Source organism: Myxine glutinosa, chromosome 10 (genome assembly GCF_964187855.1).
Source record: "Myxine glutinosa chromosome 10, kmMyxGlut1.1, whole genome shotgun sequence".
In the NCBI taxonomy this organism is placed as follows: domain Eukaryota; kingdom Metazoa; phylum Chordata; class Myxini; order Myxiniformes; family Myxinidae; genus Myxine; species Myxine glutinosa.
The window spans coordinates 127,112,846-127,135,391 of record NC_136270.1 but is presented as its reverse complement, the minus strand read 5'-3'; the positions used below and the strand labels follow the sequence as shown (position 1 = coordinate 127,135,391).

General features: G+C 46.7%; 1 protein-coding gene across 2 annotated transcripts in view; it reads right to left on the bottom strand.

Annotated features, from left to right (window-relative positions):
• LOC137433753 (beta-galactosidase) overlaps positions 1-16,913 on the bottom strand; it is a 119,834-nt gene extending 102,921 nt beyond the window's left edge. Inside the window, exons 1-2 of one of the 2 annotated variants that reach the window (XM_068126031.2) lie at positions 16,756-16,913; positions 10,152-10,330 (exon numbers count right to left, since the gene is read on the bottom strand). In XM_068126031.2, the coding sequence (XP_067982132.2) occupies positions 10,152-10,330; positions 16,756-16,881 (305 nt within the window). In that variant the 5' untranslated portion in view covers positions 16,882-16,913. The remainder of the gene's footprint in view (positions 1-10,151; positions 10,331-16,755) is intronic. The other variant, XM_068126029.2, reaches the window with a different exon arrangement.
• Between the last annotated feature and the right edge of the window lie 5,633 nt (positions 16,914-22,546).

Sequence of the window (22,546 nt, the reverse complement as noted above, 5' to 3'; positions counted from 1 at the left end):
TGATCATCAATTTGGTTTCAGACCAGGTCACTCTACTCTGGACATGCTGCTTCTGCTGTCTCAACAATGGATGGAGGTCCTCAATGCCAAACAGGAAATTAGAGCTGTCTCCCTCGACATATCACGTGCCTTCGACACGGTCTGGCACCCCGCTCTGCTCACCGAACTCTCCTCCTTTGGTATCCATGGAAATCTCCACGCATGGCTGGCGGACTTCCTCTCTAGTCGTCGTCAACGTGTGGCCCTGAATGGGTTTCTCTCATCTCCTCTTCCTGTTCAGGCTGGAGTTCCCCAAGGCAGTGTTCTGGGCCCCGTGCTTTTTCTGGTCTTCATCAATGATCTCTCTGACTCTCTCGAAAATCCTCTCTATCTCTTTGCTGATGACTCCACTCTCTGCCGCTCCATTCCTCTTCCCTCAGATCGGCAGTCTGCTGCCTCCTCACTCTCTGAAGACCTGGACAAAATCACAGACTGGTCAAACAAGTGGAACATGTCTTTCAATCCTGACAAATCTCACACTCTTACTATGTCTCTCCGAAAAGATCGACTGGACAACCCTCCCATCTACTTTCTCAACAATCCTCTCCAAGAAGTTCTGTCGCTCAAGATTTTGGGTCTCACTATCTGCCATGATCTTTCTTGGGAAAACCACATTTCCAAGCTGGCCTCCAAAGCCAGTCGCCGACTGGGCATCCTCCGTCATGCGAAGTCCTTCCTCGGCACACCTGAGCTCCTCACCACATACAAGGCTTTCATCCGCAGCTCAATGGAATACTGTTCTCCCCTATGGGCCGGTGCTCCTGCCTCACACCTAGCTCGGCTTCATGCTGTTGAAACCAAAGCTTTCAGAATTATTGGAATCTCCCGCGATGAAGCTATCTCTGAGGGCCTTTCACTCACTCACCGCAGGCAGGTAGGTGGTCTTTCTGTCTTCTACCGACTCCTCTCCGGCCTTGCACCCCCAGCTCTCTCTGTGCTCTGTCCCCCAAATATTCCTACAGGTCGCACAAGATCTGCCAGCAACCCTCTGATGGTTAAACTGCCGAAATCTCGGCTCTCTGCTCACCTTCACTCTTTCATTCCTCTTTTCTCCCGCCTCTGGAACAAACTCCCTCACTCCCTTCAATCCCACTCCTCCCTCCAGGTCTTTAAAACAGCTGTTCACCACCATCTCTTATCTTCCCCCATCCAAAATCTTGATCTTTTCTACCCCCGCTAATTCACCCCAGATCCACCTTGTTTGAAATTCCAACTTCTTTCCTGGAAGTCCTGGCAGTGTCCATATGTTTTATACCTCTCCCACCGCCCCCTTCCCATGCCCCCCCCCCCCAAAGCCCTCGCCCTCTCTCAGATCTCTCGATGTCTCCATGTCTCTCGGTCCCTGCTCTCAAATGTTGTGTTTGTGTCCTTCCCCCCTCTCTCCCCATCTTGTCTACCGCTCCCGATGTTATATGTTTTATGTGTCGGTTTGTCTTTCTGTGTGATTAATGTTCGCTCTTTCACGAGCCTCGATCTTGTATACAACAACAAAAAAAAAAAAAAAAACAAAAAAAAAAACACAAAAACACAGCACATGTGATACAGGACAAAAACACAAAACATGTGATACAACACAAAAATACAGCACATGTGATACAACACAAAAATAAAGCACATGTGATACAACACAAAAATACAGCACATGTGATATAACAAAAAAACACAGCACATGTGATACAACACAAAAATACAGCACATGTGATACAACACAAAAACACAGCATATGTGATACAACACAAAAATACAGCACATGTGGTACAACACAAAAATACAGCACATGTGATACAACACAAACACACAGCACATGTGATATAACACAAAAACACAGCACATGTGATAAAACACAAAAACACAGCACATGTGATACAACACAAAAATACAGCACATGTGATACAACACAAAAACACAGCACATGTGATACAACACAAAAACACAGCACATGTGATACAACACAAAAATACAGCACATATGATACAACACAAAAACACAGCACATGTGATACAACACAAAAACACAGCACATGTGATACAACACAAAAATACAGCACATGCGACACAACACAAAAATACAGCACATGTGAGACAACACAAAAACACAGCACATATGGAACAACACAAAAATACAGCACATGTGATACAACACAAAAATACAGCACATATGGAACAACACAAAAATACAGCACATGTGATACAACACAAAAATACAGCACATGTGATATAATCAGCACACAGCACATGCCATGCAACACAAAAACACAGCACATGTGATATAATCAGCATACAGCACATGTGATACAGGACAAAAACACAAAACATGTGATACAACACAAAAATACAGCACATGTGATTCAACACAAAAACACAGCACATGTGATACAACACAAAAACACAGCACATGTGATACAGGACAAAAACACAAAACATGTGATACAACACAAAAATACACCACATGTGATACAACACAAAAATAAAGCGCATGTGATACAACACAAAAATACAGCACATGTGATATAACAAAAAACACAGCACATGTGATACAACACAAAAACACAGCACATGTGAGACAACACAAAAATACAGCACATGTGACACAACACAAAAATACAGCACATGTGATACAACACAAAAACACAGCACATGTGATACAACACAAAAACACAGCACATGTGATACAACACAAAAACACAGCACATGTGATACAACACAAAAACACAGCACATGTGATACAACACAAAAACACAGCACATGTGATACAGGACAAAAACACAAAACATGTGATACAACACAAAAATACACCACATGTGATACAACACAAAAATAAAGCGCATGTGATACAACACAAAAATACAGCACATGTGATATAACAAAAAACACAGCACATGTGATACAACACAAAAATACAGCACATGTGATACAACACAAAAACACAGCACATGTGATACAACACAAAAACACAGCACATGTGATGCAACACAAAAACACAGCATATGTGATTCAACACAAAAATACAGCACATGTGATACAACACAAAAACACAGCACATGTGATGCAACACAAAAACACAGCACATGTGATACAACAAAAACACAGCACATGTGATACAACACAAAAATACAGCACATGTGATACAGGACAAAAACACAAAACATGTGATACAACACAAAAATACAGCACATGTGACACAACACAAAAATACAGCACATGTGATACAACACAAAAACACAGCACATGTGATACAGGACAAAAACACAAAACATGTGATACAACACAAAAATACAGCACATGTGATACCACACAAAAATACAGCACATGTGATATAACACAAAAACACAGCACATGTGATACAGGACAAAAACACAAAACATGTGATACAACACAAAAATAAAGCACATGTGATACAACACAAAAATACAGCACATGTGATATAACACAAAAACACAGCACATTTGATACAACACAAAAACACAGCACATGTGATACAAGACAAAAACACAGCACATGTGATAGAACACAAAAATACAGCACATGTGATATAACCAGCACACAGCACATGTGATACAACACAAAACACAACACATATCATGTAATGAATATACAGCACATGTCATATTATCAACACACAGCACATGTGATATGATCAGCACACAGCACAATATGACACAACACAAAAACACAGCACATGTGACACAACACAAAAATACAACACATGTGATACAACAGAAAAACACATCACATGTGATACAACACAAAAATACAGCACATGTGACACAACACAAAAATACAGCACATGTGACACAACACAAAAATTCAGCACATGTGATATGATCAGCACACAGCACAATATGACACAACACAAAAACACAGCACATGTGACACAACACAAAAATACAGCACGTGTGATACAACGCAAAAACACAGCACATGTGATACAACACAAAAATACAGCACATGTGATACAACCCAAAAATACAGCACATGTGATACAACACAAAACCACAGCACATGTGACACAACACAAAAATCCAGCACATGTGATGCAACACAAAAATACAGCACATGTGATATAACCAGCACACAGCACATGTGATACAACACAAAAACACAGCACATGTGATACAACACAAAAACACAGCACATGTGATACAACACAAAAACACAGCACATGTGATACAGCACAAAAATACAGCACATATGATACAACACAAAAACACAGCACATGTGATACAACACAAAAACACAGCACATGTGATACAACACAAAAATACAGCACATGTGATATAACCAGCACACAGCACATGTGATACAACACAAAACACAACACATATAATATAATCAATATACAGCACATGTGATATATCAACACACAGCACATGTGATATAATCAGCATACAGCACAATATGACACAACACAAAAACACAGCACATGTGATACAACACAAAAATACAGCACATGTGAAACAACACAAAAATACAGCACATGTGATACAACACAAAAACACAGCACATATGATACAACACAAAAATACAGCACATGTGATACAACACAAAAATACAGCACATGTGATACAACACAAAAATACAGCACATGTGATACAACACTAAAATACAGCACATGTGATATAATCAGCACACAGCACATGCCATGAAACACAAAAACACAGCACATGTGATATAATCAGCATACAGCACATGTGATATAATCAGCATACAGCACATGTGATATAATCAGCATACCGCACATGTGATACGACACAAAAATACAGCACATGTGGTACAACACAAAAATACAGCACATGTGATACAACACAAAAATACAGCACATGTGATATAACCAGCACACAGCACATGTGATACAACACAAAAATACAGCACATGTGATATAACACAAACACACAGCACATGTGATATAACACAAAAACACAGCACATGTGATACAACACAAAAACACAGCACATGTGATACAACACAAAAATACAGCACATGTGATACAACACAAAAACACAGCACATGTGATACAACACAAAAACACAGCACATGTGATACAACACAAAAATACAGCACATATGATACAACACAAAAACACAGCACATGTGATACAACACAAACACACAGCACATGTGATATAACACAAAAACACAGCACATGTGATACAACACAAAAACACAGCACATGTGATACAACACAAAAATACAGCACATGTGATACAACACAAAAACACAGCACATGTGATACAACACAAAAACACAGCACATGTGATACAACACAAAAATACAGCACATATGATACAACACAAAAACACAGCACATGTGATACAACACAAAAATACAGCACATGTGATACAACACAAAAATACAGCACATGTGATACAACACAAAAACACAGCACATATGGAACAACACAAAAATACAGCACATGTGATACAACACAAAAATACAGCACATATGGAACAACACAAAAATACAGCACATGTGATACAACACAAAAATACAGCACATGTGATATAATCAGCACACAGCACATGCCATGCAACACAAAAACACAGCACATGTGATATAATCAGCATACAGCACATGTGATACAGGACAAAAACAAAAAACATGTGATACAACACAAAAACACAGCACATGTGATACAACACAAAAACACAGCACAGGTGATACAACACAAAAATACAGCACATATGATACAACACAAAAACACAGCACATGTGACACAACACAAAAATACAGCACATGTGATACAACACAAAAACACAGCACATGTGATACAACACAAAAACACAGCACATGTGATACAACACAAAAACACAGCACATGTGATACAACACAAAAATACAGCACATGTGATACAACACAAAAACACAGCACATGTGATACAGGACAAAAACACAAAACATGTGATACAACACAAAAATACACCACATGTGATACAACACAAAAATAAAGCGCATGTGATACAACACAAAAATACAGCACATGTGATATAACAAAAAACACAGCACATGTGATACAACACAAAAATACAGCACATGTGATACAACACAAAAACACAGCACATGTAATACAACACAAAAACACAGCACATGTGATGCAACACAAAAACACAGCATATGTGATTCAACACAAAAATACAGCACATGTGATACAGGACAAAAACACAAAACATGTGATACAACACAAAAATAAAGCACATGTGATACAACACAAAAATACAGCACATGTGATATAACACAAAAACACAGCACATCTGATACAACACAAAAATACAGCACATGTGATACAACACAAAAATACAGCACATGTGATACAACACAAAAATACAGCACATGTGATACAACACTAAAATACAGCACATGTGATATAATCAGCACACAGCACATGCCATGAAACACAAAAACACAGCACATGTGATATAATCAGCATACAGCACATGTGATATAATCAGCATACAGCACATGTGATATAATCAGCATACTGCACATGTGATACGACACAAAAATACAGCACATGTGGTACAACACAAAAATACAGCACATGTGATACAACACAAAAATACAGCACATGTGATATAACCAGCACACAGCACATGTGATACAACACAAAAATACAGCACATGTGATATAACACAAACACACAGCACATGTGATATAACACAAAAACACAGCACATGTGATACAACACAAAAACACAGCACATGTGATACAACACAAAAATACAGCACATGTGATACAACACAAAAACACAGCACATGTGATACAACACAAAAACACAGCACATGTGATACAACACAAAAATACAGCACATATGATACAACACAAAAACACAGCACATGTGATACAACACAAACACACAGCACATGTGATATAACACAAAAACACAGCACATGTGATACAACACAAAAACACAGCACATGTGATACAACACAAAAATACAGCACATGTGATACAACACAAAAACACAGCACATGTGATACAACACAAAAACACAGCACATGTGATACAACACAAAAATACAGCACATATGATACAACACAAAAACACAGCACATGTGATACAACACAAAAATACAGCACATGTGATACAACACAAAAATACAGCACATGTGATACAACACAAAAACACAGCACATATGGAACAACACAAAAATACAGCACATGTGATACAACACAAAAATACAGCACATATGGAACAACACAAAAATACAGCACATGTGATACAACACAAAAATACAGCACATGTGATATAATCAGCACACAGCACATGCCATGCAACACAAAAACACAGCACATGTGATATAATCAGCATACAGCACATGTGATACAGGACAAAAACAAAAAACATGTGATACAACACAAAAACACAGCACATGTGATACAACACAAAAACACAGCACAGGTGATACAACACAAAAATACAGCACATATGATACAACACAAAAACACAGCACATGTGACACAACACAAAAATACAGCACATGTGATACAACACAAAAACACAGCACATGTGATACAACACAAAAACACAGCACATGTGATACAACACAAAAACACAGCACATGTGATACAACACAAAAATACAGCACATGTGATACAACACAAAAACACAGCACATGTGATACAGGACAAAAACACAAAACATGTGATACAACACAAAAATACACCACATGTGATACAACACAAAAATAAAGCGCATGTGATACAACACAAAAATACAGCACATGTGATATAACAAAAAACACAGCACATGTGATACAACACAAAAATACAGCACATGTGATACAACACAAAAACACAGCACATGTGATGCAACACAAAAACACAGCATATGTGATTCAACACAAAAATACAGCACATGTGATACAGGACAAAAACACAAAACATGTGATACAACACAAAAATAAAGCACATGTGATACAACACAAAAATACAGCACATGTGATATAACACAAAAACACAGCACATGTGATACAACACAAAAACACAGCATATGTGATAAAACTCAAAAACACAGCACATGTGATGCAACACAAAAACACAGCACATGTGATACAAGACAAAAACACAGCACATGTGATAGAACACAAAAATACAGCACATGTGATATAACCAGCACACAGCACATGTGATACAACACAAAACACAACACATATCATGTAATGAATATACAGCACATGTCATATTATCAACACACAGCACATGTGATATAATCAGCATACAGCACATGTGATATGATCAGCACACAGCACAATATGACACAACACAAAAACACAGCACATGTGACACAACACAAAAATACAACACATGTGATACAACACAAAAACACATCACATGTGATACAACACAAAAATACAGCACATGTGACACAACACAAAAATACAGCACATGTGACACAACACAAAAATACAGCACATGTGATATGATCAGCACACAGCACAATATGACACAACACAAAAACACAGCACATGTGACACAACACAAAAATACAGCACGTGTGATACAACGCAAAAACACAGCACATGTGATACTACACAAAAATACAGCACATGTGATACAACCCAAAAATACAGCACATGTGATACAACACAAAACCACAGCACATGTGATGCAACACAAAAACACAGCACATGCGACACAACACAAAAATCCAGCACATGTGATGCAACACAAAAATACAGCACATGTGATATAACCAGCACACAGCACATGTGATACAACACAAAAACACAGCACATGTGATACAACACAAAAACACAGCACATGTGATACAACACAAAAACACAGCACATGTGATACAACACAAAAACACAGCACATGTGATACAGCACAAAAATACAGCACATATGATACAACACAAAAACACAGCACATGTGATACAACACAAAAACACAGCACATGTGATATAACCAGCACACAGCACATGTGATACAACACAAAACACAACACATATAATATAATCAATATACAGCACATGTGATATATCAACACACAGCACATGTGATATAATCAGCATACAGCACAATATGACACAACACAAAAACACAGCACATGTGAAACAACACAAAAATACAGCACATGTGATACAACACAAAAACACAGCACATCTGATACAACACAAAAATACAGCACATGTGATACAACACAAAAATACAGCACATGTGATACAACACAAAAATACAGCACATATGGTACAACACAAAAATACAGCACATGTGATACAACACTAAAATACAGCACATGTGATATAATCAGCACACAGCACATGCCATGGAACACAAAAACACAGCACATGTGATATAATCAGCATACAGCACATGTGATATAATCAGCATACAGCACATGTGATATAATCAGCATACCGCACATGTGATACGACACAAAAATACAGCACATGTGGTACAACACAAAAATACAGCACATGTGATACAACACAAACACACAGCACATGTTATATAACACAAAAACACAGCACATGTGATACAACACAAAAACACAGCACATGTGATACAACACAAAAACACAGCACATGTGATACAACACAAAAATACAGCACATGTGATACAACAGAAAAACACAGCACATGTGACACAACACAAAAATCCAGCACATGTGATGCAACACAAAAATACAGCACATGTGATATAACCAGCACACAGCACATGTGATACAACACAAAAATACAGCACATGTGATATAACACAAAAACACAGCACATGTGATACAACACAAAAATACAGCACGTGTGATACAACACAAAAACACAGCATATGTGATACAACACAAAAACACAGCACATGTGATACAACACAAAAATAAAGCACATGTGATACAACACAAAAATACAGCACATGTGATACAACACAAAACACAACACATGTGATGTAATCAACACACAGCACATGTGATATAATCAACAACTCAGCACATGTGATATAATCAGCACACAGCACAATGTGACACAACACAAAAATACAGCACATGTGCACACATTATGTGAGCAGCTATGTCATCCCCAGTGTCTGCGAATGGTGCGGTGTCCCCAGTGTCTGCGAATGGTGCGGTGTGATATAATCCTCACTACTTCCACATAATACAAGGAAAGTAGAAGGACATCCTTACGTCTGCATGGTGTTCACGCCCGTCGAGCGGATCTTTCGAAGACGGTCCTGCCATGATGGACGTGGTACACGGGCATAGTGCATGCTGCCCGAGATGTATCGAAAGGGTTGGCCATCTTTAACAAAAGTGCCTCCATCATAGTCTATTCCAAACGATCGCTGGTGAGTCGGTTTGATCATCTGCAACGCCCAGAGGTGACACATGACACAGAACCTCCAGCACTCTGCTCAAGAAAACTACAGACTTGGCATTTAAAATGGAATTTTTTTTTTGTGGGGGTGAACTTACTTTTCAAGATAACTTAGAACCAAAAGTTCATTGGAATTATGTTGAAATTATTCTAGATTTTCTTTATGTGACCTTTAAAAGAAACAAAAACCACATTTGACATTTCGAAGCAAATAAATTGATCCTTGGAAATGATGTAAACTGATATCGAACTCCAAGCTGGCCTCCAAAGCCAGTCGCCGACTGGGCATCCTCCGTCGTGCGAAGTCCTTCCTCGGCACACCTGAGCTCCTCACCACATACAAGGCTTTCATCCGCAGCTCAATGGAATACTGTTCTCCCCTATGGGCCGGTGCTCCTGCCTCACACCTAGCTCGGCTTCACGCTGTTGAAACCAAAGCTTTCAGAATTATTGGAATCTCCCGCGATGAAGCTATCTCTGAGGGCCTTTCACTCACTCACCGCAGGCAGGTAGGTGGTCTTTCTGTCTTCTACCGACTCCTCTCCGGCCTTGCACCCCCAGCTCTCTCTGTGCTCTGTCCCCCAAATATTCCTACAGGTCGCACAAGATCTGCCAGCAACCCTCTGATGGTTAAACTGCCGAAATCTCGGCTCTCCGCTCACCTTCACTCTTTCATTCCTCTTTTCTCCCGCCTCTGGAACAAACTCCCTCACTCCCTTCAATCCCACTCCTCCCTCCAGGTCTTTAAAACAGCTGTTCACCACCATCTCTTATCTTCCCCCATCCAAAACCTTGATCTTTTCTACCCCCGCTAATTCACCCCAGATCCACCTTGTTTGAAATTCCAACTTCTTTCCTGGAAGTCCTGGCAGTGTCCATATGTTTTATACCTCTCCCACTGCCCCCTTCCCACGCCCCCCCCCCCCCCAAAGCCCTCGCCCTCTCTCAGATCTCTCGATGTCTCCATGTCTCTCGGTCCCTGCTCTCAAATGTTGTGTTTGTGTCCTTCCCCCTCTCTCCCCCTCTCTCCCCATCTTGTCTACCGCTCCCTATGTTATATGTTTTATGTGTCGGTTTGTCTTTCTGTGTGTTCATGTGATTAATGTTCGCTCTTTCACGAGCCTCGATATTGTATACAAAAAAAAAAAAAAAAAAAAAAAAAAAAAAACAATTCACGGACGGCACTGTGTTAAACTTCTGTACGTTTTCCAGAAGTATCTCTTTATTTTGCACATTAGCCAAAAAAAAATTCAACAAAAACAAAAGCTAAATTATGACTGGGATTACGGACAGTAAAATTACAGTTCAGTACTTCGTGTAACCCCCACGAGCATTCAGGAGAGCACGTACACGTCGAGGCATGCTGTTCACGAGATTTGCCAAGGTTTGGACAGGAATCGCTTGCCATGCAGTGACAATACTCTGCTGCAATTCACGCACAGAGGTGGGCTGCTGGTCCAAGTTGTCGATTGGACGCGTTAATTCTGCCCACAAGTTCTCTATCGGATTCATATCCGGGGACATGGCAGGCCACTCCATATGCTCTACACCACGTTCAGCAAGAAAGGGTTGGATCATGCGAGCACGATGAGGCCGTGCATTGTCATCTTGGAAGACAAAGTTTTCTCGAAAGGCTGCACGAGCAAATGGAAGCAATGTTTCTTCCAGAATGACCCTGTACTTTAACTAGTTCAGGTTTCCATTCAGAACAACCAGGTCAGTTTTGCCCCCTGCATGAAAAGCAGCCCAAACGGTCACCCCACCACCTCCAGCTTGGACTCTTGGCACTATACAATCTTCGTTGTGGGCTTCATGCACTTGTCTGCGCACTCGGACGTGGCCATCTTGACGATAGACCAGAAATCTAGACTCGTCACTGAAGGTCACGTGATTCCAGTGTCCTGGCTGCCATTGACGGTGCTCACTGGCCCACTGCAATCGGCGCTGGCTGTGTTGTCTGGTCAGGCGTGGCTTTCTCAGGGGACGCCTGGCACGATAGCCTGCTTGAACCAGTCATTGGTTGACTAGCCTTCTGGATACAGGCACATTTGTCAGTTGCTGCCACTCATCCCTGAGCCGATTAGCTGACTTGTTACGGCCATTGCAGACGAACCGGTGCAGCTGGCGATCATCTCTCCTTGTGGTTCTGCGTGGACGTCCTGGCCTCGATATTGGAGTAGAGACACCCCACTGAGCATTTCGTATCAGGATCTTTGACACCTGACCTTGAGTGATGCCATACTGCCGAGCAATAGCACGCTGTTTCATGCCAGAATTTCGTAAAGCCACCACTCCATGACAAACAGCATTGTCAAGTTGACGAACCATCTCCAGAGGAAGCGGCAATAACTTTTGTAGACGTGCAGCAGTTGTTTTCCACAAATACAGAACGCAACAACCCTTATATACCCGATTGTGAAGCCAATCGTCAAATGTACCTGTCGTTACATTTTGTCACGCCACCTGTGATATAATCCTTTTATTGACTTCTTGCTGTGAAAGACAATCAGTGACATGGTTCTTTCAATAAAGACATCACCGAAGGGTAAAAGAAACTCACCAGATTGATATACTGAGTTCAGAAAGTAAACCCAAGTCAAGAAAAAATATATATTCCATATTAAATGCCAAGTCTGTATATTGATGTGATGATTCCGTGATCGATGAAAATTGTTTTCATAACTTACACGTGTGAGAAGTTGAATGCATAACAGGAAGAAATATGATTATGAAAAGGTCTATAGTTTTCATGATTTGTGGATATAACAAAAGCAAATAAATATCAAGGGTCATGATATAGATAAAACCTTTTGGTGGAACGTGATATGTAGTGAACCCTCGTGATGGGATAATAATAGCACGACACCAGCAAAAGCACATCACTTTCCATAAGTTATTGAATTATGGAATTTTGTCAATGTGCTGCACCATACAGTAACCAACGACCAATGCTGGGAGATGAATCTTCGCTTTGACTGCAAGACAGGAGGAGGAAACGACTGGTCCAAGATGGAGAAAGGTACTGAGAATGGAGGAACTTAAACGAGCTGTGAATTCAATTGGAGGTGTTGGACAGAACTGAGATGCAATGGTCGTCACCTTGTACTGTAGGTTAAACCACCCAGAGGGAGAAACAGACCCGGGTGCTTGAGCAGGGAGTTATAAGGAGTACTATGAAGGAGAGACTGAAGGTATTTATTAAGTACAAAATAACATTGTTATTAAGTACAAAATAACAGGATTGGAATCAGACTCGTAGCAGAAAGGGACGAAACAGTGACGAGTTAAAATGAATACCCCGGGGGGACTGATGGTTATTTCCCCACAGTTTCTGAGAAGATATTAAAATAAATTATCTGAATTTGAGGTTTCAGCCTCTAATAGGCCCTTTTCCCCTTTTATAGCCCCCACATTTCAACCTCTTATAGGGGACAGATCCGGAAGGGGGCCCAACCCCACGAGACCTTACTGTCCTGGTGCATCATACCAAATTTGGTCCATATCGGTCAGGTAGTTTGTAAGAAGACGTTTTAATCCGAGCTGTTTCCCTTGACATATCACGTGCCTTCGATACGGTCGGGCACCCGCTCTGCTCCCCAAACTCTCCTCTTATGGTATCGATGGAAACCTCCACGCATGGCTCGTGGACTTCCTTTCCTGTCGTAGTCAATCTGTGGCTCGAAATGGAATTCTCTCATCTCCCCTTTCTGTTCAGGCTGGAGTTCCTCAAGGCAGTGAGTGTTCTGAGCCCTGTGCTTTTTCTGGTCTTCATAAATGATCTCTCCGACTCCATGCAAAATCCTCTATCTCTTTGCGGATGACTCCACCCTTTGCAGCTCCATATCTCAACCCTCCGATCGGGAGGCTGCAGCCTCTTCACTCTCTGCAGACGTGGATAACATCACAGACTGGTCAAACAAGTGGAGCATGTCTTTCAATCCTGACAAATCTCATGCTCTCACTATGTCTCTCCAAAAAGACTGTCTGGAAAACGCTCCCATTTACTTTCTCAACAATCCTCTCCAAGAAGTTCTGTCACTCAAGCTTTTGGGTCTCACTATCTGCAATTATCTTTCCAGGGAAAACCACATTTCCAAGCTGGCCTCCAAAGTCGCCAACTGGGCATCCCCCGTCGTGCAAAGTCCTTTCTTGGCACTTCTGAGCTCCTCACCACACACAAAGCTTTCATCCATAACTTGTTGGAATGCTGCTCTCCCGTCTGGGCTGGTGCTCCTGCCTCACACCTAGCTCAGCTTCACGCTGTATAAACCAAAGCATTTAGAATTATTGGAATCTCCCGTGATGAAGCTGATTCTGAGGGCCTTTCACTCACTCACCGCAGGCAGGTAGGTGTTCTTTCTGTCTTCTACAGACTCCTATCCGGCCTTCCTCCCCCTGCTCTCTCTGGGCTCCGTCCCCCAAATATTTCTGCAGGACACACAAGATCTGCCAGCAACCCTCTTCTGGTGAAACTACCAAAATCAAGACTCTCTCTCACCTTCACTCCTTCTTTCCTCTTTTCTCCCGCCTCTGGAACAAACTCCCCCACTCCCTTCAATCCCTCTCCTTCCTCCAGATCTTCGAAATCTTTCCCCATCAAAAACCTTGATGTTTTCTATCCTCATTAATATACCCCAAATCCACCTCCTGCAAATTCCGTTTTCTTTCCTAAACGTTATTGTATCCTTCGTCCATCTTGTGTATCCCGTGTACAGAGGATGAGGGTGATGTAAACAGATCAGATGAGGGTGATGTGAACAGATCGGATGAGGATGATGTGAACAGATCGGATGAGGGTGATGTGAACAGATCGGATGAGGGTGATGTGAACAGATCGGATGAGGGTGATGTGAACAGATCGGATGAGGGTGATGTGAACAGATCGGATGAGGGTGATGTGAACAGATCGGATGAGGTTGACGTGAACAGATCGGATGAGGGTGATGTGAACAGATCGGATGAGGGTGACGTGAACAGATCGGTTGAGGGTGATGTTTATGGTCATGTTTAGGTTCATGTTTAGGATCATGCTTAGGGTCATGCTTAGGGTAATGCTTAGGGTCATGCTTAGGGTGATGCTTAGGTTCATGTTTAGGGTCATGCATGGGGTCTTGCTTAGAATCTTGCTTCAGGTCATGTTTAGGGTCATGTTTGGGGTGATCCTTCAGGTCATGTTTAGGGTCATGCTTAGGGTGATGCTTAGGTTCATGTTTAGGGTCATGCTTGGGGTGATGCTTCGGGTCATGTTTCGGGTCATGCTTAGGTTCATGCTTAGGGTCATGTTTACGGTGATGTTTAGGGTCATGCTTGGGTTCATGTGTAGGTTCATGCTTCGGGTGATGCTTAGGGTCATGTTTATGGTCATGCTTCAGGTCATGTTTAGGGTCATGCTTGGGGTGATGCTTCGGGTCATGTTTAGGATCATGCTTAAGGTGTTGCTCAAGGTGTTGCTTAGGTTCATGTTTCGGGTCATGTTTAGGGTCATGCTTGGGGTAATGCTTTGGGTGATGCTTCGGGTCATGTTTAGGGTCATGCTTAAGGTGATGCTTAGGTTCATGTTTAGGGTCATGCTTCGGGTGATGTTTCGGTTCATGTTTAGGGTCAGGCTTTGGGTCATGCTTGGGGTGATGCTTCGGGTCATGTTTAGGGTGATGCTTAGGGTGATGCTTAGGGTCATGTTTATGGTGATGCTTAGGTTCATGTTTAGGGTCATGCTTCAGGTCATGTTTAGGGTCATGCTTGGGGTGATGTTTAGGGTCATGCTTAAGGTGATGCTTAGGTTCATGTTTAGGGTCATGCTTAGGGTGATGCTTAAGTTCATGTTTAGGGTCATGCTTTGGGTCATGTTTAGGGTCATGCTTGGGGTGATGCTTCGGGTCATGTTTAGGGTCATGCTTCGGTTCATATTTAGGGTCATGCTTAGGGTCATGTTTATGGTGTGTGACAAGGACGAATCGATTAGATTTTGGTGAAGATCCGAATCCGGATATGAGACTTTTTGAGCGATTCTTCACCACTGAGAGATAGGGCCAAAGCGATATACAGTATAGAAAGAAATCTCAAAAAGTTATGGACGGATTCGGACCAAACCTGGTAGATTAGTTGGTTCGGAGACAAGAACAAGCCGATTACATTTTGGTTCAAGTCTGGATCCGGACCCGCCCTATCGGTAGGAAACAAAACAAACTGTTCATCCTGGTGAGGTTTGCGCTCCCGAGTGTTGGTCTTGTTACTACTGAGACCGTAGATAGGAATGCTGATTGAATACCATACCACATATGGCATTTTGATTTTGCTGTCTGGAAGGAATTGAATCGATGTTACATGCACGGGAATTGCATTGTTGTAATCATACATTTAAATAAATAACTTGATATGAATTTTCATACTTACAAGTAAAAGTATCATACTTACAAAATGCTGCCACAATGTTATCGACACAATGAAATTGAACCATTTTCGAGACGCGATGCCGAACATGACGTTCACCATACACCGCATCAACCTGCAGGCTGCACATTGGTCGGAGTGGTCACGCATTTTCCCCACTTCCGTGTTCGGTCTTTAAAGTCAGTGAGAAGATGAGAACACCAAACACACGGATTGGAAAACTTTGCACATTCGACACAAATCGAACACAATGGTAGAAGAACTTGGTTAAAATATCTCAATACAAACATCGATAGGGAAGCTTGAGTACGTATCACCAACTATACCGACAAGGGTTATACCCTCATTTCGATTTTAGATACTGTACTCCCAAGTGTTTTGTAAGATCAAGGTCTCAGGTGTATGTTCAGTTTCCAATTCCTTGTACAGTAGAGCGTTTGCCAAGTCTCCAGCAAGCCAAGCACTCCATTCAAAACCGCTGATAAGGAACGGCTTGCTTGACAAGCGCTAGCAAGCTGCCTGGTAACTCAACACATCCCTGTTCTATCGACTTCTCCAGTGCTTGCAGTACCATTAATCATTAACCCACCCATATAATATTGAAATGTATACATGAATATTGAATGAAGAAGAAGAAGCCGAATAAGGCGGGTTGGCAGTGTATGTTTTCCTGGTTTGTGGGAGTAACTTGAATGAGGCTCTGCAGTATTGAAGAAGAAGAAGAATAGACAAAGGAAGAAGAAGATGATGAGGATCGGGCTGGCACGTCATTTGTCTCTGGTTTCTGGGAGTAACTTGGATGAGGCTGTGAGCTGTGAAAGCGAATGCCGTTTAAAATGTTTGCGAAGTCGAATAAATCTTTGTTGAACCAATCTCTGGACTCCTACGGACCCCGTACGAGTCGTAACAATATTAATTGGCAAGTTACGAAAATTAGATGTTGAAGGAGCTGCGCTCCAACGCGAGTCGAAAGAATTGACGCGACCAAAGACGGAATTCGTCCGAGTTGCTTTATTGAAACAAAACAGCTCAGGTATTCTGACAAGCCCGTTTATCGGGCAGCAATATATATACACATTTATGCCGGGGCGTTTGCCCGGGAAAACCGAGACCGGGCATGCCCGGGTGTCAAGGGCGAGTCCTGGAAAGGCGAGTCTGGACATGCCCGGGCGTCCTGGACGCGGCCTGGCAAGTCGAGGCTGGGCGTGCCCGAGCGCTCTGGGCGAGCCCTGGAAAGGCGAGAGCGGGCATGCCCAGACGCTCTGGGCGAGCCCTGGAAAGGCGAGTCTGGACATGCCCCGGCGTCCTGGACGCGGCCTGGCAAGTCGAGGCTGGGCGTGCCCGGGCGCTCTGGGCGAGCCCTGGAAAGGCGAGAGCGGGCATGCCCGGGAAAGACGAGACCGGGCGTGCCCGGGAGGTTCGGGCGTGCCCGGGAACAGCGAGTCCGGGCATGCCCAGGAGAGGCGCGTCTGGGCCCGTCCGGACGAGCCCGGCATGGCGATCGCACCCTGGCCGCGTCCTGGCAGGTGCAAGGCGATTGTGTACATTCAGCGGGAACCGCTACAATGTCATACCTTGGCTTTCAAGATCAATTAACAGCTTTCTTTCAGACAGATGACAAAGGGTTATACTGTGGTGGACACGAAAGCTCACTGGCGCGAGGGCATCATTCCGCGCACCAAGTGGGTGGTGGCCACGCCCAAGGGGTAGGCGTGGCCACGGGATATACACCGGGTGCGCAGCCCAGAACGCTCCAGTGTTACAGTGGAGCTCTTGAATAAAGACTCTTACAACTTACCGCGTTGTCCGCTTCCTCCTTGCTTACAAGCAGCACGCGTAAGACCGTGCTTCATTGGTGACTCCGACGTTCTGGTCAGCCGTCACTGACCACCCGAACCCGCCACAGCCATGGCAACCAATGCGGTAGCGATAAAGCTCCCCGAGTTCTGGGAAGCTCAGGCGGAGATCTGGTTCCTGCAGGCCGAAGCCCAGTTCAGGCTTCGAGGCATCACGGCGGACGAGACACGCTACTGCCACGTGGTCGCCTCCCTCGGGGCCGGCACGGCCGCCCGCGTCGTGTCGGTCCTGAGGAACCCACCGGCCGACAACAGGTACGAGGCGATCAAGCGTCTCCTCCTCGCCACGTTCGGCCTCACGGTGGACGCACGGGCCGATCGCCTCTTGGACCTCCCTGAGCTCGGTGACACGCGACCGTCGGTCCGAATGGAGAATATGCTGTCGCTCATGGGCGACGAAACCCTGAACGCTCTATTCCGGGCGTTATTTCGACGCCAGCTGCCGGCACGAGTACGCCTCGCGTTGGCCGGTTCTGCGACAACGGAACCCCGAGCGCTTGCGGCCGAGGCCGACAAGTTCTACGCGGCTTTGGACACGCAGGCGAGTTTCGGTGCGGCCGTAGCGGCTCCCGAGCCCGAAACTGCTGCGGGTGCCCACCCCTACTACGCGATGCACTGCGTAGCCACTGAACCTCCTGCGGGTGCCCACCCCTACTCCGAGGGGCGCCTCGTGGCGGCCGCCACGCCCCGCCAACCACCACCGCGGAAACCGCGGCCTCCGGCTTCGCCGCAAACCTGGTGCCATTTCCACGCTAGGTTCGGCCACGAGGCCCGGCAATGTCGCCCGCCGTGCTCATTCGGCAGGTCGGGAAACGCCCGGGCCGGCCCTCGGTAGTGGCACTGAGCGCCGGCCGATTAAACAGCCTCCTGTACATAACGGACACCTTATCCGGGCGCCGTTACCTGTGCGACACGGGAGCGCAGGTGAGTGTCGTTCCCGCCGGTACGTCCGACAAGCGAGCCGGCGTCCCGCTCTGCTTGCTGCCAACGGTACGCCCATTCGCACATATGGAAAACGCTGCCTTTCTGTGCGGTTCGGAGGGCAGGTTTTCCGATGGTCGTCGTGACTGCCGACGTGCCTATGGCACTGCTTGGCGCAGACTTCCTTTGTGCCAATGGCCTCTTGGTGGACGTAAAGCACAGAAGGCTTGTCCAGGCTGAGACGTTCAGCTCGCTCGCTTGCGCGCTGCCCGCCTCGTTGAGCAGCTCACGGAGCGGCTCATCGAGCGGCTCGCCGAGCGGCTTGCTGAGCGGTTCGGTTCCGGCCAGGTTCATCTGCACGCTTCCGGCAGCGGACGAATTCACCCGCCTCCTCGCCCGTTTCCCGGCCCTCACGAAGCCCACCTTCTCGGCGGGGACCGTCAAGCACGGGGTGGAACATCACATCCCCACCGCCGGGCCACAGGTATACACCCGGGCACGCCGCCTCGAGCCGATGAAGCTCGCGGTTGCTATAGCCGAGTTTGCTACGCTGGAGCGGCTCGGCATCGTGCGGTGCTCCGAGAGTGCTTGGGCGTCGCCGCTCCACATCGTGCCCAAGCCCGGCGGGGGATGGCGACCGTGCGGGGACTACCGCCATCTCAACGATGCCACCACCCCCGACCGCTACCCCCATCCCCCATATTCAGGACTTTTCCGCCCGCTTGGCGAATATGTCCTTCTTCTCGAAGGTGGACCTCATACGCGGTTACCACCAGGTCCCCGTCAGGCCGGAGGACATCCCGAAGACGGCTGTCATCACGCCGTTCGGTCTTTTCGAATTTCTTCGGATGCCCTTCAGTTTGAAGAATGCGGCTCAGGCGTTCCAGCGCCTCATGGACAGCGTCTTGCGCGACTTGGATTTTGTCTACGTCTATCTGGATGATATCCTCGTCGCAAGCGCGTCCCGCGAAGAGCACCTCCACCATCTCTGCACGCTCTCCGAACGCCTGGGCCAGCACGGCCTGATCGTGAACCCCGCCAAGTGCCGGTTCGGTGTCACTGAAATCGACTTTTTGGGGCACCGCATCACCAGGCACGGGGCCGTCCCCCTACCGGCCAAGGTGGAGGCGGTGAAGGGGTTTCCGTGCCCCCGCACGATCAGGGGGCTCCAGGAGTTCCTGGGCATGGTAAACTTTTACCATCGGTTCCTGCCCCGCATCGCCCAGCTCCTGCGCCCCCTGCACGAGGCCCTCCGAGGGAAGCCGGGCAAAGGTGACGTCACCTGGACCGAGCAGATGGATGCGGCGTTCGTGGGCGCGAAGCTCGCCTTGGCTAACGCCACCATGCTCGCGCACCCAGCGCCCGATGCACCGATCGCCCTCACCACCGACGCCTCGGACTACGCGGTGGGCGTGGTGCACGAGCAATGGGTGCGTGGAGCTTGGCAACCGCTGGCGTTCTTCAGCCGGCAGCTTCGCCCGCCCGAACGCCGGTACAGTGCCTTCGACCGCGAGTTGCTCGGGCTCCACCTGGCGGTCAGGCACTTCCGCCATCTGCTCGAGGGCCGTGCGTTCACGGCCTTCGTCGACCACAAGCCACTGGTGTTCGCGATGGGCAAGGTCGCCGAGCCGTGGTCGGCCCGGCAGCAGCGTCACCTCTCGGCCGTGTCCGAATACACGACGGACATCCGGCACGCCGTGGGGAAGGACAACCCGGTGGCGGATTCTTTCCCGGTCCGTTGCCCATGCGGTCCACCTCGGCATCGACTATGCCCGGATGGCGGCGGACCAGGTCGCCGACCCCGACGTCCAGGCCTTGCAGACCGCCGTTACGGGCCTCCGCATCTCCGAGGTGCCATTCAACGGCGCGGGCACGGCCCTCTGGTGCGATGTCTCCCTCGGGCGGCCTCGCCCCATTGTGCCCGCGGGCTGGCAGCGCCAGATTTTCGACGCCATCCACGGCCTGTCCCACCCGGGCACGAGGCCCTCCCAGAGGTTGATCGCCGACAAGTTTGTCTGGCATGGCCTCCGGAAGGCCGTCCGCGCCTGGGCCAGGACGTGCCTCGCGTGCCAGCGCGCGAAGGTGCACCGACACACCCAGGCCTCATTGGCCCCGTTTGCGGTGCCGGAACATCGGTTTGACCACGTTCACGTGGACCTGGTGGGACCTCTGCCCCCCTCGCGGGGTTTCACCCATGTCCTGCCCATGATGGACTGCACCACCCGGTGGCCGGAGGCCGTGCCTTTGGCGTCAACGACGGCGGCGGACGTCGCGCAGGTGTTCATCGCCACCTGGGTCGCCCGGTTCGGCGCCCCCTCGGACATCTCGTCCGACCGCGGCCTCCAGTTCACCTCGGAGCTCTGGGGGGCGGTCGCGCGGGGGCTCGGGGTCCAGCTGCATCGCACCACGGCCTACCACCCCCAGGCTAACGGCCTGTGCGAGCGGTTCCACCGCTCGTTGAAGGCCGTGCTCCGGGCGACCCTCCGTGATGGCGGCTGGGTCGACAGGCTCCCCTGGGTGCTGCTGGGCCTCCGGACGGCTCCCAAGGACGACCTGCGCGCATCCGCGGCGGAGTTGGTCTTCGGGCAACCACTGCGGGTGCCGGGCGCCTCCCCAACTCCACGGCACCATGGTCGACGGCACTCTGCCCCCAACGTCCAACGCAGGAGCGCTCCGCGCTGCAGGAGACCGCCCAGAGGTTCGCCCCGGTGCCCACGGCACACCACGGGCACCCACCTACGTACGTCGCCCCAGAGCTTCGCACCGCGGAGTACGTCTTCATCCGGCACGACACCCACCGGACACCACTGCGGCCCCCGTACGACGGGCCTTTCCGCGTGCTGGAGACCGTGGTGAAACATTTCACCTTGGACATCGGCGGCACTCCTGACCGTGTCTCCATAGACCGCCTCAAGCCGGCCCACCTCAACATGGACCACCCACCGCCGGTGGCTCGGCCCCCGCGTCGGGGCCACCCCCCGGTGGGCGGACCCCCGGCACCACCCGGCCCCGCCGGCACGCCGCCCCCCGAGCCTGCA